The following is a 15,842-nucleotide window of genomic DNA, read 5'->3' on the forward strand; positions in this document are numbered from 1 at the left end:
ACAAAAAGGATCGTCTTTCTCTCGCAATTCTCCCACTGGATCATTTCCAATTTATTTTGAGCTACATTAGAGGAAGGAAGTAGGAAGCCCACCATTAATAGAATCACTAACTAAACTAATCTGACAACTTCTCTCACATCATGCTGGGTGTCTCTCCTCTTATCGTATATTCTATTATAGTGATGAATGTGTACAAGAACTACATACCCTCCAAATAGATACATGCACACACACAGTAACACACTGTAGGTTTTTTCTGTTATCCATGTTAAACAAACCACAAGTCCAATCTTACAGCAGGGGATGAATATCAAGCAGGAAAGAGCTGGTACTTGCTGAGAGATAAAGAGAGTGAAGGAGAGAGATAGAGGGTGTACAGTGATTGGGTCTCACCTGCACCTGTCAAAAGGTGTCACAAGCAGTGTGTTTGTGCTAGTGATTCTGGGCTCAGGCGGTATAGCTAAACAATTAATGAAGAGTTGCACTGGCTCCCTCCTTGGATTTTAGTTGGCAGGAGTTGATGGTGAAAGGGATAGGGAAAGGGAGGGGGTGGGCTGAGTGAATGTCTGTGTGTGTGTGTGTGTGTGTGTGTGTGTGTGTGTGTGTGTGTGTGTGTGTGTGTGTGTGTGTGGGGGGAGCTGGATGTGTGGCATAATGACATATGTTCTCAAAAATACTTATGACTGCCTTAAATGTATACACTAGTAAAATAAAGAAATATTGTCTAAATCAGCTCAGCTAGAAACCACAAAGTTAAAAGACTACTCTGTGAAGCCATATGCTTCACAATAATCTGCATAAAACTGTTCCAATAAAAACGGCACACTGGGCACTTTTAGCATTATAACATTTGATAACAATGCCAATCAATTCAAACCTCCTTCAGAACTGCATACCTCTATCAGGCTATTTTTTTGATCCATGTACTTAAAGATTAAAGGGCTCCTTGTTCCAGTGCTTTTCTGCCCGTTTAAGATGTAGGGTGCACACGTCATGTGTGTAGTGCTAGGGCGGAAACTACATCAGTTTGTGTGTAACTGTGTTTACGTTTAAATTTATTTCATTCATATAACACTTTAAAAGTAAACGTTTTTAAAGTTTTGCACCAAAGTTCTTCATAATGACGAAAACATACTGTATGTATACAAGCAAAAAAAAAGTTTCCATTTTGTTTTCCATGACCAGGGCACAGTCAACATGCCACAATGGGCTGATCTGAGGGGTCTGGTGGTGCTGAAAGGAGCGAGACCATTTGTAGACAACAAGAGGGGTTTTGAAGTTTATCCTGAAGTGAACAGTGAGCCAGTGTAAGGATGGAAGGACAGGGGTGATGTGGTCTCGTTTCTTTGTCCTTGTTATTAACCGGGCGGTTGGACTAGTTGTAACCGGGAAATGGTAGCTTGGGAAATGCCGAGGGAATTACAGTTGTCCAGCCTGGATGATATAAGTGCATGAATGATTCTTTCTAGATCAGAGGGTGATAGGAAATGTCTAATTTTGGAGATGGTTCTGAGTTGGAAGAAACTGGACCTGACAATGGAATTTACCTGCCTGTTAAAACTGAGACTGTGTGTTAAGAATCAGTCATTTTAAACAACATGCATGGGTGAACTTGGGTGACACACCTTTCATCCCATTCTGTGTAAAGGTGAGATTTAGAGCGAAAGAGGAGAGAAAGGACGGGAGGAGGCTGCACCTTAAGCTGTGAACTCTAAGCTACACAGAGATTACAGAGGTGTGATGGCAGCACAACTGTTAACGTAATATAAAAGACCACACCAACCCACAATCAACATTTTAAAAAGGTTTTTTTTAACCAATTCTGCCTTATTCCTAACTGCAGATTGGCAATTACCATTTTGTGTGTCCAGCAGGAGGTAAGGAAATCCCATAAGCCTTTGGGAGCACTGGTGTAGCTGAGATAAAAATCCACTTATTAAGGTGTGTGTTGAGGATGGGAAAAGAAAGGGCGAAGAGAGGAGGTAAGAGGAAAAAAGACGGCTGTGAGGATAGGTGTGTAAGATTACAGATGTTAATTTATCTTTCTTCTTTTACTTGCATCTGCTGTCTTTTAATGTCTCTTCCAGCATTCCTCTCACCATCTCTCTCCCCCATCCATCTCATTTGTTTACTCTCTCAATCTCTCTCACTCTTCATCTCTGCTGTCATTGTGTCTATGAAGCAGCATTGGTACCAGAGGCACACTTCAAAGTATTGATGTCAGACAGCCAGACCCAGGGACCCTTTTAAAGATGTTTATGCTGGCATCTGCTTAATGGGCGAGTCAGAGTAATCTAAATCGCAACTCACTGACACCACTGCAGCTACATTAGAGGGTTTGTGTGAGCATGTGTGTCTGTGAAATGAGTGGGAGGATGAGCTGAGCAATATAAGAATGTGCAAATAAAGCAAAACAAACAAACAGGTGCTGGGAGATGCAGCTGATGTTTGCAGGCGACTTAATACATGTGGAGGCTAATGGAAGCTTCCAAACACAGAATATCCCAACATGCACACACAAACACGTGGAAAAGAAATGTCATTCATATACACCTCCCATTTACACATTCACATTTTCCATCTCAATATACCTGCAGTCTCAACAGGTTTGCATACACCAACGTACATGCAAACAAACACAACCCCCTCGACAGCACGCACTTCCATCTGCAGTCTCAGAAGTCTCCCTTGCAGTTGAGCCTTGCTACGGAGTGCAGCCTAGCCTCCCTGACTGGCTGCTAGCATTTACTGCAGGGAGGAGAGAGAATGACCCAGTTGTGAGGCAAACGATTCTCTGCAGAGAGAGAGAGAGAGAGAGAGAGAGAGAGAGAGAGAGAGAGAGAGAGAGAAAGGGAGAGAGAGAAGAGAGAGGTGGAGGAAAGAAAAAAGGTGTGTGGGGGCACTAGTCGCCCCAAGAGACTTATGGTGTGCAATGATTGGCTACAGGCGTGCAGAGGAGGGGGTAGCGAGAGAAGGAGGAGAGGCAGAGGCCTTACCTGCAGTGGTGTGTCCTCTACAGCTCACAGACTCAGCTATAAATCACAGATACTTGGGGAGAGGAGGTAAGTCAGAATGGAAAGGATGGAGGTATAGAAGAGAGAAAGGGGTAAGAATAACAGGAGGAGGGATGAGTTGCTTCTACAAATCCAAAGAATTAGTTATTTTAGAAATATGGGTGCTGCATGCACTACCACTGATACAAAATGGGAAGAAAATGGATCTGCTTCAGCCAGTCATCCATCAATGATTTTGAGAAAATCCATTAAACACAAAGTGATGAAAGTTTGTGTAGAGTGGAATGAAGAAGAAAGAGAGACATACTCGACAAGGAGAACATTACTTTGCTTCTGATGAACCAGCCTCGAATGAAAAGAACATGAAACTTCACTTATCATTGTTCATCATTAACCTTTAGTTATGACTCATTGATGGGAAAGTACACTCCGGCACTGTCAGAGTTACTGCTAGCAATCCATCCACCAAACACACTGTGTGATTAGTTGCTAGACAATGTATTGATTTTCTACTGCTGGAGCACAAATTAGCAATCGCCACGCAATGATTTGGTACTCGCACACAAGGCAAATGCCAACGCATGAAACAAAATTGAAATGATAATTAATGCGCTGGAATCTTGTTGGGGTGCAGTAACTATAAACTTTTTCTATACCATTTAATTAATGATAAATTACCTTTAGGAATTGTTAATTAAGTGTTGGAGAGCACATGCCTTCACAGTCTGCTACACAAGAGTAATTAATGTCAATTCAAGCGCTTCTTCCAATGTACAGAAAAGAAGCAGTCACATCTTCCTTCAGCAGCAGCCACACGGAGGGTGATTCTTAACTGTTCAGCCACCTTTGACATGAGTAGAAGTCTGTGTAAATGTGTAAGGGTGTGTGTATATGTGTGGAAGACAGCTATGTATGGAGTGTTTCTCTGTGGTTACATACTCAATGATCCATCAGTAGAAGAGAGAGAAAGAGAGAGAAAGCTTGGACATAATTACCTTCCCATTTGCTGGCTTGGCACAGACTTGATTTGGCTGAAGCATGTTAATAGTGATGCTAATTAACTGGCTGAGCAGATCTAGGCTTTAAGGGTGAGCTTGACAGGCGAGGTAGAGAGAAAAACTCAGATGTGTTGTATGAGTGTGAACACTTGAGAGATGTAACTAAGCAATTATCTTATGTCATCTGAAGCATGGCTGTTTTGTCAAATGACTATATCAACCCAAAACTATATAAGTGCAAATTTGTTGCTGAAATGATATCTGGGATGTTTGTAGATTTTAGACCAGATTTGTTTACTTCTCCTGTGGTTGCTTCTTTGCTTCCGCCATACTCCTTGTCAGTTTTTCAGTATAGATCAGGATGCCTATAAGATGTGTGCAGTACATCTTTGGAGGCAGCAGATTTTCTTACAAAGCCAGATTATTGAGCTAGGAGGCTAACTTTGGGCTTACTGTAACACACAGAGTAGATGTAAACATATTTTAACAGTCAAAACATGGTAAGATTGCTGCAGCCTTTCATTCCAAACAGGGGAAAAGGTATAAAAAACACACATAATACACAAAAGTCCTTTGAATTGACAAAATACTGTTCTCCCCCAAGGTATAAGAATTCTGAGATTTCCTGCTTAAGTACTAGACAAACCATCCACTGAGAAGAGATAAAAAATGACAGTCGCAAATTATACTTGTGATCAAAGCACAGCAGCCAACCTTGTCTTAACCCTGAGCCAGCAACACATCAGCGTCAACTACAGTTCAAACTGCCAGGAAACAGAAAGATCAGACTGAAGCCATTTCTCTCTCCAACTTCTCTGCTGGCTCAAGCCTTTCAACTCTCATCTACACATTGCAGAGAATAGCCACTCAAATCACTCACAGCTCAATAGGCTGCCACATACTGGTACTCTTCTCAATAGGTGCAGACTCACGAAAGTGAAATGAATATCAAACTCTATTTCACCACTCACCCTCTCCTCCCATCAGACTGTCTCCCTTTACCCTTTCTCGACATTCTCTCTATCTCTGTAACTTTCACCCATCATTCTCGCTCGCCAATTTTGCCCTCTACACTCATTCAGTCTCTCTCTTCCACGCTCTTCTTTCTGTAGCTGTTTACCCACTCTCTTCCTGCTACCAATGTCAGAAAAGACCTGTGTAAATAAATGAGACAGACAACAGATTTCTACAAGCCTTCTGTCTGAATACTAATTCAATTTCAGAGGAAAGTTGGAAAAATGTTTAAAAAATATCCCATAGCATAATATTAGGTTGACATTCTAAGGTAGTTTACATTTTACTATGACTAAGAGCTGGTGCAGCTAATCAGCAAGTCAGAGCAACATAAACAGCATTTAGGATGTGACACTACATGGACCATGATTCATAGCTGGAGGCTCACTATTGTGACAAGTTTAAAGCAATCAAGTGGTTCTGACTTAGTGTGTGCAAACATGGTGTCAACCTGCAGTGAAACAGCTGGTTACCAAGGTTGTGTGTGTTTGTGTGTGTGTGTGTGTGTGTGTGTGTGTGTGTGTGTGTGTGTGTGTGTGTGTGTGTGTGTGTGTGTGTGTGTGTGTGTGCTATTGCGCTGCTCAGCCCCTGGCAGCTCATCAATTATAAAGGAGCCCTAGAAAGAAGGGATAAGGCCAAGCTAAAGCAATGGCATCTATAAATACATACCTGAATGACACATGTGAGGTGAACAGCTATTTTTGCATACGACCACGTACGCATACACATGAAGGTTGGGAGCCAAATACACTGAACGCAAAAGCAATTTCATCCACCATATCAGGGCACTGTGTGTATCTGTTGAGTCAGGCAGGCACAGGAGTGCAAAGTGGCTGCTCTTTACTAACCTGAGCCCCATGTGATACTCTTGTCTAAATCAGCGGAGAGATTGCTTTCCTCCTCTTCCCTCATGTCTTTCATCAACTTAACACTTTCTCACTGAATGGCCAAATGGAAAAGTTGAAGTGTGTGTGTGTGTGTGTGTGTGTGTGTGTGTGTGTGTGTGTGTGTGTGTGTGTGTGTGTGTGTGTGTGTGTGTATGTGTGTGTGCATGCAGGAGTGCAGGTAAATTCCTCAATGGTCTGGAAGACATGCTCCATCACTCCCTGGTGGTCCCTTGCTTACCGCTTCTACCTTACTCTCTGTTTCCATGTATCTCCACATTTTCATTTTTCCCTTGGATTATTTAGCCCTCAGTTTATCTCTGCATCCATCCATCTCTATTTTCTCTCTTTCACCCTCACCATGTGTTGCACAGTCTATCTCACAGCAATATTTTCCTTTCTGCATCTCTCCATCTGTCTTTTCTGTTTCTCCACCATGCATTCGTCTATCTAACCATCTCTCTTCATCTCCTCCTTTTCTTTTTTCAACTCTACATCAGTTTCATCCTCTAAACCCCTAAACCGTGCCCAGTTTCCCTGCACCCCATCATCCATTTCCCATTTCCCCTCTCTTTACCTTCCTCCCACCAACTCTAACCCATATATATCTAAAGGCAATACTCAGACTTCCTAAATGAATTCTACATGGACTCTGCCTGCTGCCCAGTCAGACAGCCTGGTTACTGGATGAGGTGTTTTGTGTTGGCAGCTGGCACGGCAAGTATTGTGGGGATTGTGAGCACACAAGGTAACCACTATCTTCTGATCCTCTTCCCAGGCCATTACTGGACTTTACTTCTCATTAGCTCCTGTAATTTTCTGCGCAGAATTTACTTATATATACAAAGAGACTCAAATGCATGTATGACACACACAGACTATTTACCTACTCCCTCAATCTAGAAGAGAAATTGGACTTTAGAGTGGGGCCTAAGTAAACATGCAATCACCAGAAGAAGATGTATGTGAAAACAATTGGTCAGAAACAATGGTGTAAAAAAAGAGTCTAATTGCCTGATTCTCCTTGGCATGTCTATCTCTACAACAAATAGCAGAGCGAAGCTGTGTAACAGACAGCAGTTAACACGGCGAGACGAAAACACCAACACATTAATACTGTGTGTTCAATCAGCCTTATAGCCGTGAGGTAGACAGCACTACCAGTCCACTATCATCAGATCAGATCATCCTAATGTGCACTCAGTCCATTGTATCAGCATAATGTCTACACCGTGTGTGCAGTACTGTAAGCTTCCCTGGGAATTAAATACATGTGTATCACAATATACTCTTAGATATATGTGTGTGTGTGTGTGTGTGTGTGTGTGTGTGTGTGTGTGTGTGTGTGTGTGTGTGTGTGTGTGTGTGTGTGTGTGTGTGTGTCTTCCCTGTGTTCATGCCTTCTATCATGTGTGTGGAACAGCCTGTGCTACCATGGCAACTCACGACTGCTGCGCTAGCTGGTGTGGGAGCAGACACACACGCACGCACGCACTCTCACACACACACACACACACACACACACACACACACACACACACACACTGCCAAGGCAACTAGGAAGACTGCTGAGGAATACTTAACAGTATGGAAACACTGACATTCTGGGGAGACTGAATGCAGCAGCGGTTTAGACCACTAGCCAGACTTAATCGACTACTGGGTGGGGTTGTAATGGCTACTCGTCAGGGTGATAGTAGCAGTGTGTGCGAGTGTGTGAACCTGTGTTCAAGAGCATTGCATTTATAGCATAACAAGGGTGGGGAGTGGGCTTAAATCATAAACCACTGTCCACACATACGCACACACAATGCCTCTCTGTCCTAAAGCATATTTCATCATTAGCTCTAAGCAGTTAATCCGCTGCTCCACTGACCATGGCTCAGCTCTGCCCATTTCGATAATCTGCATCTGGGGCTAACCAACCCATTTTAGACACACACGCACAGACAAGCACACATACACGTGCAAAACAAGGACACAATCAACCCAGAAAGCATATGGGACTGGTCCAAAGCAATAAATACCTCACGTAAAAAAGCCCTCACACCCACAGGCATGTACATCTACCCATCCATAATCTATTGTGCCAACAGCAAAGCCAGCAAGCAGAACAGCCCTGTTCATTTATTAGACAGGGAATGCCATAGAAATGCAATGTTAATTATGATTGTAATTTAAATGTGGCTCTGCCATCTAAACTATTGTTACATTACCTGATTAGACTGCAAGGTTTAAATTGCTACTGAGCAAATTTAATACATATACTGTATTATTTTTTTCTCCATTTACTTTTCATTGATGCAATGGTGTAAAATGATTTTCTCTGAATCTGCTATTTAAAATACTCAACCTGAACAAAGTGATATTTTCCATAGAAATCTTTAAATACAGAAGAAATGACCTGACAATGTGTGAGAGTTTGACCTTTCCCTTCCCAACAAGCATTAACCATCCAGTGTCGGAATTGTCCTGTTTCTGGCTCATGCCATCTCCCTGACAACCTTAAATGACAGATCTCGCTGTCTCTTCACTACTCCTGCAAGCTTTAGTCTTCCTATTCAAGAAGCTGATATAGCCTTGCAAACTACCATTGAGTCACCTTTCTGTCTCGCTCTCAATCTGTCATGTCATTCTACGCTCTCCTTTCCTTTTCTTGCAAATTCTTCCTTCTGTATTTTCTTCTCCATCACTTCCCTCTTTCTTTGTGTTTGTTTGCATCTCCTTTTTCTTCTCTTCTCTTTGTGACTGGAACAGATTGAAAAGTAGTGGCTATGTTTAACAGATGAACAAATTGTCACACCCTGCTCTTTGCCTCTGGCCAAATACTGACAAATGCTCTGTGGAGAAGTTGTTTTCCTTTCTTTTTTCTTCTTCTCTGTACTATCACTCCAGGAAGCATGCATGTGTCCACTTTTACAGACTGTACCTTTGGCAGTGCCTGTATACTGGTGATATTTAGAGCAAAGAAACACACACACACATTTATCCTCAGCTTCTTTGATCTCTCTACCTTTGCATGCCATGTCTTTGTCTATGTCAAGTTCAAGGTTAGCTGCTCATTGTATTGAGCGCCAATGCTCCCCCATTGGGACGGATAGAGTGGAGATGCATTAGCACCTCGGCAGGTGGCCCTCAATCTCATCTCTTCCCTCCCTTTTTTCTCCACTTCTAGCCTCCACATCTCCCTCTAGTCCTATAGTCCACCTCTCCATCTACGGCCCCACGGAGGTAACTGGCCAGCCTTTGTCCAACAGTGTGTACGTGGGTGTAAGTGTTCACTGATGCACGCATCACGTATCAAGCAATGCAATTGTGTGCAGTGTGAGTATCATGCATGTGTATCTGTACAGACGTGTACCTCTCATGCTAATGTGTAGTCTGACCAGATGACCATAAACTAAACCAAAGCCTGCAGGGGGTTAAGGCTTTCCCCTTGACCTGCTGCTGTGCACTGACCTGCAGTAAATGGGTTTAAACCTTACCCAGCCACAGCCTTTTATCTCCATCACATCTCCATCTCCACCTTAAGCCACAGACCAACGCACACACAAACTGACCGACAGACAGGCTGACAGAAGCCATATGGTCCATTCACTTCCAATGGCAGGAGGTAGCCATCAAAGAGCTCTCACAGCAACTCCACTCAGCCATGGACAGATAGACGCAGGGAGGAGGGAGAGATGAAGGGAAAAGGAAAAGGGAAATTATGAGGAGAGGGCAAACAGCGGTGGAGAAAGGGAGGGGAAGCAAAGAAATAAGAGGAAAAAGAGGTGGGATGTGTGTTGAAAAGTAGAGAAGAAGAGACATTCTATCAATTCAAACAAGCTAGAAGTGAGGTGGAAACAAAAAGAGTGAGGAAAAGGCATGGAGGTGTACAGATCTGTGTGATGTGAGGGGTTTTAAGCCTTGTGCGAGGCAGTAAAGGCCAAGCATGGCTGTAGCTGTGGGTATGTACAGAATTCTACTGATTCGACAGCACTGCCTTTTGTGCTGACAGGAGGGTGTTATGAAATTCAGCTTAGACTGTGTCAATACGCACTTTACACAACACAGCCACTCAGCCATCAGAGACATCTAAGGCAAGGGATGTGTGTGGATGTGTGTGTGTGTGTGTGTGTGTGTGTGTGTGTGTGTGTGTGTGTGTGTGTGTGTGTGTGTGTGGTCTTGTACTACTTTGTGAGGAGAAACTTTTATTCTACCAAAAAATTGGTAGAAGATGAGAGCAAAGTGAGGAAATTCCTCAAAGTTTCTTTCCAGGCCAACCTTAGTTTCCAGATTTTCTGGAAAATCATCATTATGCTCATCTTTCAGAACTATACAATTTTACCATCTAGCCTCCAAGAGAACATGTCCTATCTTTTTTCTCTGTGAGCCTACATTACATGAAGATACTTAACATGAATGTAGTCTAAACGCCCAAGTTTGTTTCTGTTGCTATCTCAAATATTGTTCTACGTCTCCAATTGATCTCTAGTGTTGGATGAAGTGAGGTAAGGGTTGGGGTTAAGTATGTAGTTGTGATAATTAAGGCTAGGTGTAGGGGCTAGGGGATGCATTATGTTATTATAGTAGGCAGTCTCTCCAGGATTTCGCAATGTCGCGATCTTACCAATTCACCAATTCAACCAATCACAGTGAATTCGGTGCAACTCGTAATTTTGAGCAATCACCGGAGTTTCTCGCGACTTAAAACCAATCACAGCAGTCCCACGTGCCAGACTTTGTATCAGTATGTGACTCTGAGAGTCACTGACCAAGCAGGAGTGAGAACGTGTTGACGTAACACACATATATCGCCAAATTCATTTCCTTGTTTCTGATATAAAGACGAGACGTGTGTGACTCGAACATCTCACATTTACCAACAAAACATACAGCGAAAGACCGTGCAAAACATTTCAGACCGTCCTGCCAACCTGTATACATTTTAACATCAATGTACGCTGTAACGTTTTTTCGTTACAGTTCCCTCCTCCCACACACACAAACACACACGGTGGATGCAGGAAAAACCAGAGATGAGACGTACACAATGACCTAAATTGAGGACAGCTACGCTCGTTATTGTAAGTGCAATAATAAGTTAAAGTCCAATAAGTACTTTATCAAACCGTATGAATGTGTGTCCCAGCCCAGGCCAGGATAGGAAATTAACAATGTAAAGATCTACAAGCCATTGACAGACATGTTCAAATGTGATTAATTCAATATATTATTATTTTTTGTCTTAAATCCACCAGCCTTTTTCATATTATACAAACATTTGCAGCATCCTGAGCCTTTTTGGTAAGGTTACTAGGAAAACTCAGCCTAGAGTTGTATTATTCTCCCCAAAACAAGTTTCCTTTTTATTTTTAAAGAACTATACAAAAAAATCACAACTTTTTTATGCAATTTTCACTGTCTCTCGCACAAAAAAAATACAAAAGACATTGCAACTTTTAGCGCAACTTTTTACAAAAGCTCCCGCAAAATCCGGCATTTTGGGCCGCAACAATCTCAAAAAAAGACCGCGAAATCCTGGCGGGACTGATTAGAGATGCACCGATATGAAAATTTGGGCCAATACCGATAACTGATAACTTTGTTGCTATGGCCGATAACCGATATTTACCGATGTCAATATGAGCTGTATAAAACAAGTTTCGATGTTAATCATTTTAGTTACAGGACCACCATGAAAAGTTTAACTCACATCAGTGAAATTGTTTGAATCATCAATCAGCTACGATCACAGCTAAAATGTTACTGCTAACTTCAAACTCACCGACACACACCACTCTCTCTGTTTCTCTCTCTCCCCGCACTCGCGTTTGGGCTGCAGCTACCGCTGTGTGCGTTTGGGTGCTTGCTAGTAGCTTGCTCCTGATATTGTTTGTGAACTTCTGGATGGTGGTTCTTCATGAGTGCTCAAATTGGTGGTGTTAAGGATTTGACACGGTATCCTCCTCGCATTATTTAGAGCTTGCAAGCATTGCATACTGCACTTTGGTGTCCTTTTTTCACTGTGAAAAAACATCCAGACCGCAGACATTGCGTCTGGATATATACATAGTATTTAAAGAAATACAACCATGTCTGTAGTCTGGTACACAGGTCTCAGGTTATACTCACAAAATTTTACTCTCACCCCCATTAAACCACATAAAACAATTTAACACACAAATTTGATTTAATTCACTCAGCTTCCTGTCCAGCTCAACTTCATGATGTCATAAATGTGAGCCTGTAAACACTAACATTTAGCTGACCCAAACAACATTGCATTAAAGTCCATCCACTCTCTTTTACCGTAATGCTTAAATTTATTCAGGGTGATGTGTTAGTCACAGGATCATAAATAACACTGGAAAAAACAGAAAGACTGAAAGACAGTGTGTGAGAGAAGAAGTGAGAGAAAGGAGGGGGAGGGGGTTGAGTGATGGAACAAGTAAGGTGGAGGAGTGTATATAAATCAAAATCCATTAGCCGAGGGGTTATAAAGTCACTGATGAAGGAGGTGGACTGAAGCTCAGACCTTTTATTGTCTTGTTGTTGTCTTTTATTGCCTGTGATGTCATCTAATGGTATACAGTTAACGACAGGGGAGGGGAAGTATGTGCATGGGAGGGGAGGATGGGGTTGTAATGGGGCTGTGTGTGCATGTGTGTACGTCTGTGTTGACACAGTATATTGATCACCTTTTGTCAAAGATGGTGTGGGTCTGTGGAGTTTCTTTGCCTGAATATACCATATGTGCACAATCTGATCTCCATTCATGTCAAGTTTGAATGAGAACAATGTCAAAATCCTGCAAACACGATTCTCTCAAGTGCCAATATGTGGCTTTGAGAGGGATGTCTTGAGAGAGGCCAACGGAAAGAGGAAGAAGAAAGAAGAAGAAAAGCACAAAGATAAAATGTTCTAACATCCTGAAGCAAAAAAAATATTCAGAAAACCTTGAAAACAACTTGTTATACTTTTAACACTCAAAGCCACTAAATCTCACTTTCATCATAACAGATGAGCAGTAGCTATTAAATATGATTGCATATTTCCCCTGTTTGAAACACCTGCTTATGTGTTGATTATACAACATGGAGAACCGGTGCCTCAACCACTCTGCTCTTGTGCGGATTGAAAAAAAACCACAGACAGGGGCCATAATCAACAAAAAACAATGTAAAAACTAGAACTCCTGTCTGCCTGTGTATCAGTAAAAATTCCCCTCTCAGCATCAGTTGTTTGTGCTGGCCTCAATCACATTTTTATTTAACTTTTTCGTCTTTCATTTTTCTCCCTTTAACCGTCCCCATACAAACTTTCTTCCTCCCTTTAAGGCATGCAGCATTTCAGGAATACTGTATAGTCCATATATCCAAAATCTCCCCTCCAAAACCTTATTCTGCCTCCCTCAGTCACTCCATTCTTCGCTTTTCCCCCCTCTCTGTGTGATGATGGTTTCGCCAGGCCCATGAGGTTCACTGCCCCAGAATTAGTCTCAGTCATGGCTCTACGATATGTGTGTGAGTGCGAGAAAGTGGGAGTAAAAGCACAGGAGCTACCACCCTTCTATCACACCTAGCAGCAGTGCATCATCGCATTAGCCCAGAAAAGGGCTACCAAACGAGGGAGGGCACCGGGGCATGAGGGGAGTCTAGGGTGGAAGCAACAACACGCCAAAACCCAGCTTATCCAGTGCTGTTTAACTCTGAGGAGACAACTCTGAGGAGACAAATCTTGTTTAGCCAAAGGCTTTGCTGTCACACAGAGTGTGACATGTTTTTCAAGAGAGAGACAGTTGTGGTAAAAGATGTTCAGAAAACACTATGGCAACCGTCAATTTTTCAGGAGCTTTAAAGCCATCACAGCCCATCAATTTACTAATAATGTAATTATAATCTAGATTCCATCTATTTAAATTACCAATACCTACACAAAAATGTAAAACATGCTAAATTGTAAAAAAAAAAAAAAAATGTGAGGCATAGTTTATTGCACTAATTCATTATAATGCAGTTAAATAAATCACTTAAATTATGTAGTTCATCCTATTCTGATCCCTTAATTTGCCTCAAGAAACAGATAAGAAACTTTGTCTAATCGATTCTGCAACATGCTGATCTGTGCTGTCTAGCAAGTTCTGCAACATGCTGATGTGTGCTACAATCTGCCCCCAGGGCTCTGGATTTTATACAAGTCCAAAGTGAAGGAAAAGTACAGCGGATACTCCTGATACTGGGTGTATACAAGTGTATGTGTGATATATGGTGCAGTGGATGAGGAGGATGTTGAGAGATACCAGATAGGCTTGGCTCTAGGAATAAAAAACCCTCAGGGGCTCTCCTGATCCCCCCCCCCCCCTTCCTCAAAACACACACAGGCACATTCAAATTCTCTCCACAGTGAAGTACACACACTTCTTCCTTTCACTCTCCCTTTCTTCCATGCACACACACACACACACACATCTCTTCCCCCCTGCAAATGCAGCCGACTCAGCTGATTTGCCTGAAAGTCAATCTGCCTTACTACTACTATCCTTCCTCCAATCCAGCAGTCCCCAATTCCCAGCCCTTCCTCCACATTTTAACAGAGAGAAACCAAATCTCTGCCTCCATCAATTCAGCAATCTCTGCTACTCTTCATTCTGTATTCCTGCTCCTTACCTTCTTGACTCGTCCGCTTTTTGTGCCCACGAAGACCAGCGAGTGGTTCTTGTACACATACGCAATGACAGAGGTCATTTTGTCAATGGCGTCGGAGAAGAGAGGCTTGCCACGCACCATCTCAGACACGCCCAATGGCGCATTCATGTCGAGGCCACAAAAGTCATCATCGATGGTCAAGAGCTGCAGTGGAGAAGAAGAAGAGAGAATAATACATTACAAATCAGATTCAGTTTTTCTCAGTTTTCCTCAGAGAGCCTGACAGCAGTATTGAGCATGGTTATACAGATATAAACCTACACCTGGTCTGATGAACAGCAAAGAGTGAACTCAAGATTAATGAAAATAATAATAATTCTGTTAGGGATATACATGTATATGGATAGTGGGAGGTCAACAAAAGGAGAAACAGTTAGTATGTGAGAAAGAATGTGTGAGAATTTGTATGCATGTGTGCGTCTATGGTTCACACGCAAGAAATGTGGAAAGAAGTAAGAGAGAGATGAAGATGGAAGAAGACTGCAGTCAGGCTCTAGCTCTGTAATAGTGCTGGAGGCTGCTCTGTCAGGCACAACTCCCCACTGTCCAGCCAATGCAACAGCAACTGCAGAAATGCCATTGCGGCAAGATATTCAATGTGAAATGATTCAAAGTGAACAGAGTGAAATACAATAAAAGAAGTGCTGCATCGTCACACTGAGGCAAATCACTGCAGTGCATCTAAATATATATATATATATATATATATTTATATATATAAATCTGAATCAGAGTGGGGAGAAATACAATTCTTGATGGAGGTTCATCTGTTATGCTTTCTCTTTGGACATGCTGCTGTGATTTTGCCATTAAATGCAGATGGGTGTGTTTCATGTATTGTGCCTCTCTACATTTTGTGTTTGTATGCATGTGTTTTATCCTGCCGGGGTATTCATAACAATCACTGTGGGCAGAATGACTTATGGGTTTTGATAAGAGAATAATGGTGCTGGGGATTGGTCATTATTCTACGTGTATAGATGGATTTGAAACACTGGGTTTAGGACTGAAGCAGGCATCACTCTTGATTAATAGCTTAGCAATGTGGTGGGTTGCTGTGGGGAGAGAGGCTTTGGCAGTTGACACTGCTTTTACCTTCTTTCGAAATGCACAGAAAAAAGTAGTAAGGGGAGATTGTGGGTATGAGTTATGAAATACAAGCATTACTGTAATAACTATAAAAAGCAATTTCTTGTGGACTGATTTGAATGTTCAAATGATGCCCTATTTACGCATTATGAA

General features: G+C 42.2%; 1 protein-coding gene across 1 annotated transcript in view; it reads right to left on the bottom strand.

The window, feature by feature from the left end:
* Positions 1 to 15,842, bottom strand: part of plxna4 (plexin A4) — a 236,484-nt gene that overhangs the window by 183,631 nt on the left and 37,011 nt on the right. The window contains exon 3 of the mRNA XM_078242869.1: positions 14,562 to 14,744. Coding sequence (XP_078098995.1) covers positions 14,562 to 14,744 — 183 coding nt within the window. The remainder of the gene's footprint in view (positions 1 to 14,561; positions 14,745 to 15,842) is intronic.

Source organism: Sander vitreus, chromosome 23, assembly GCF_031162955.1.
Source record: "Sander vitreus isolate 19-12246 chromosome 23, sanVit1, whole genome shotgun sequence".
Lineage (NCBI taxonomy): Eukaryota > Metazoa > Chordata > Actinopteri > Perciformes > Percidae > Sander > Sander vitreus.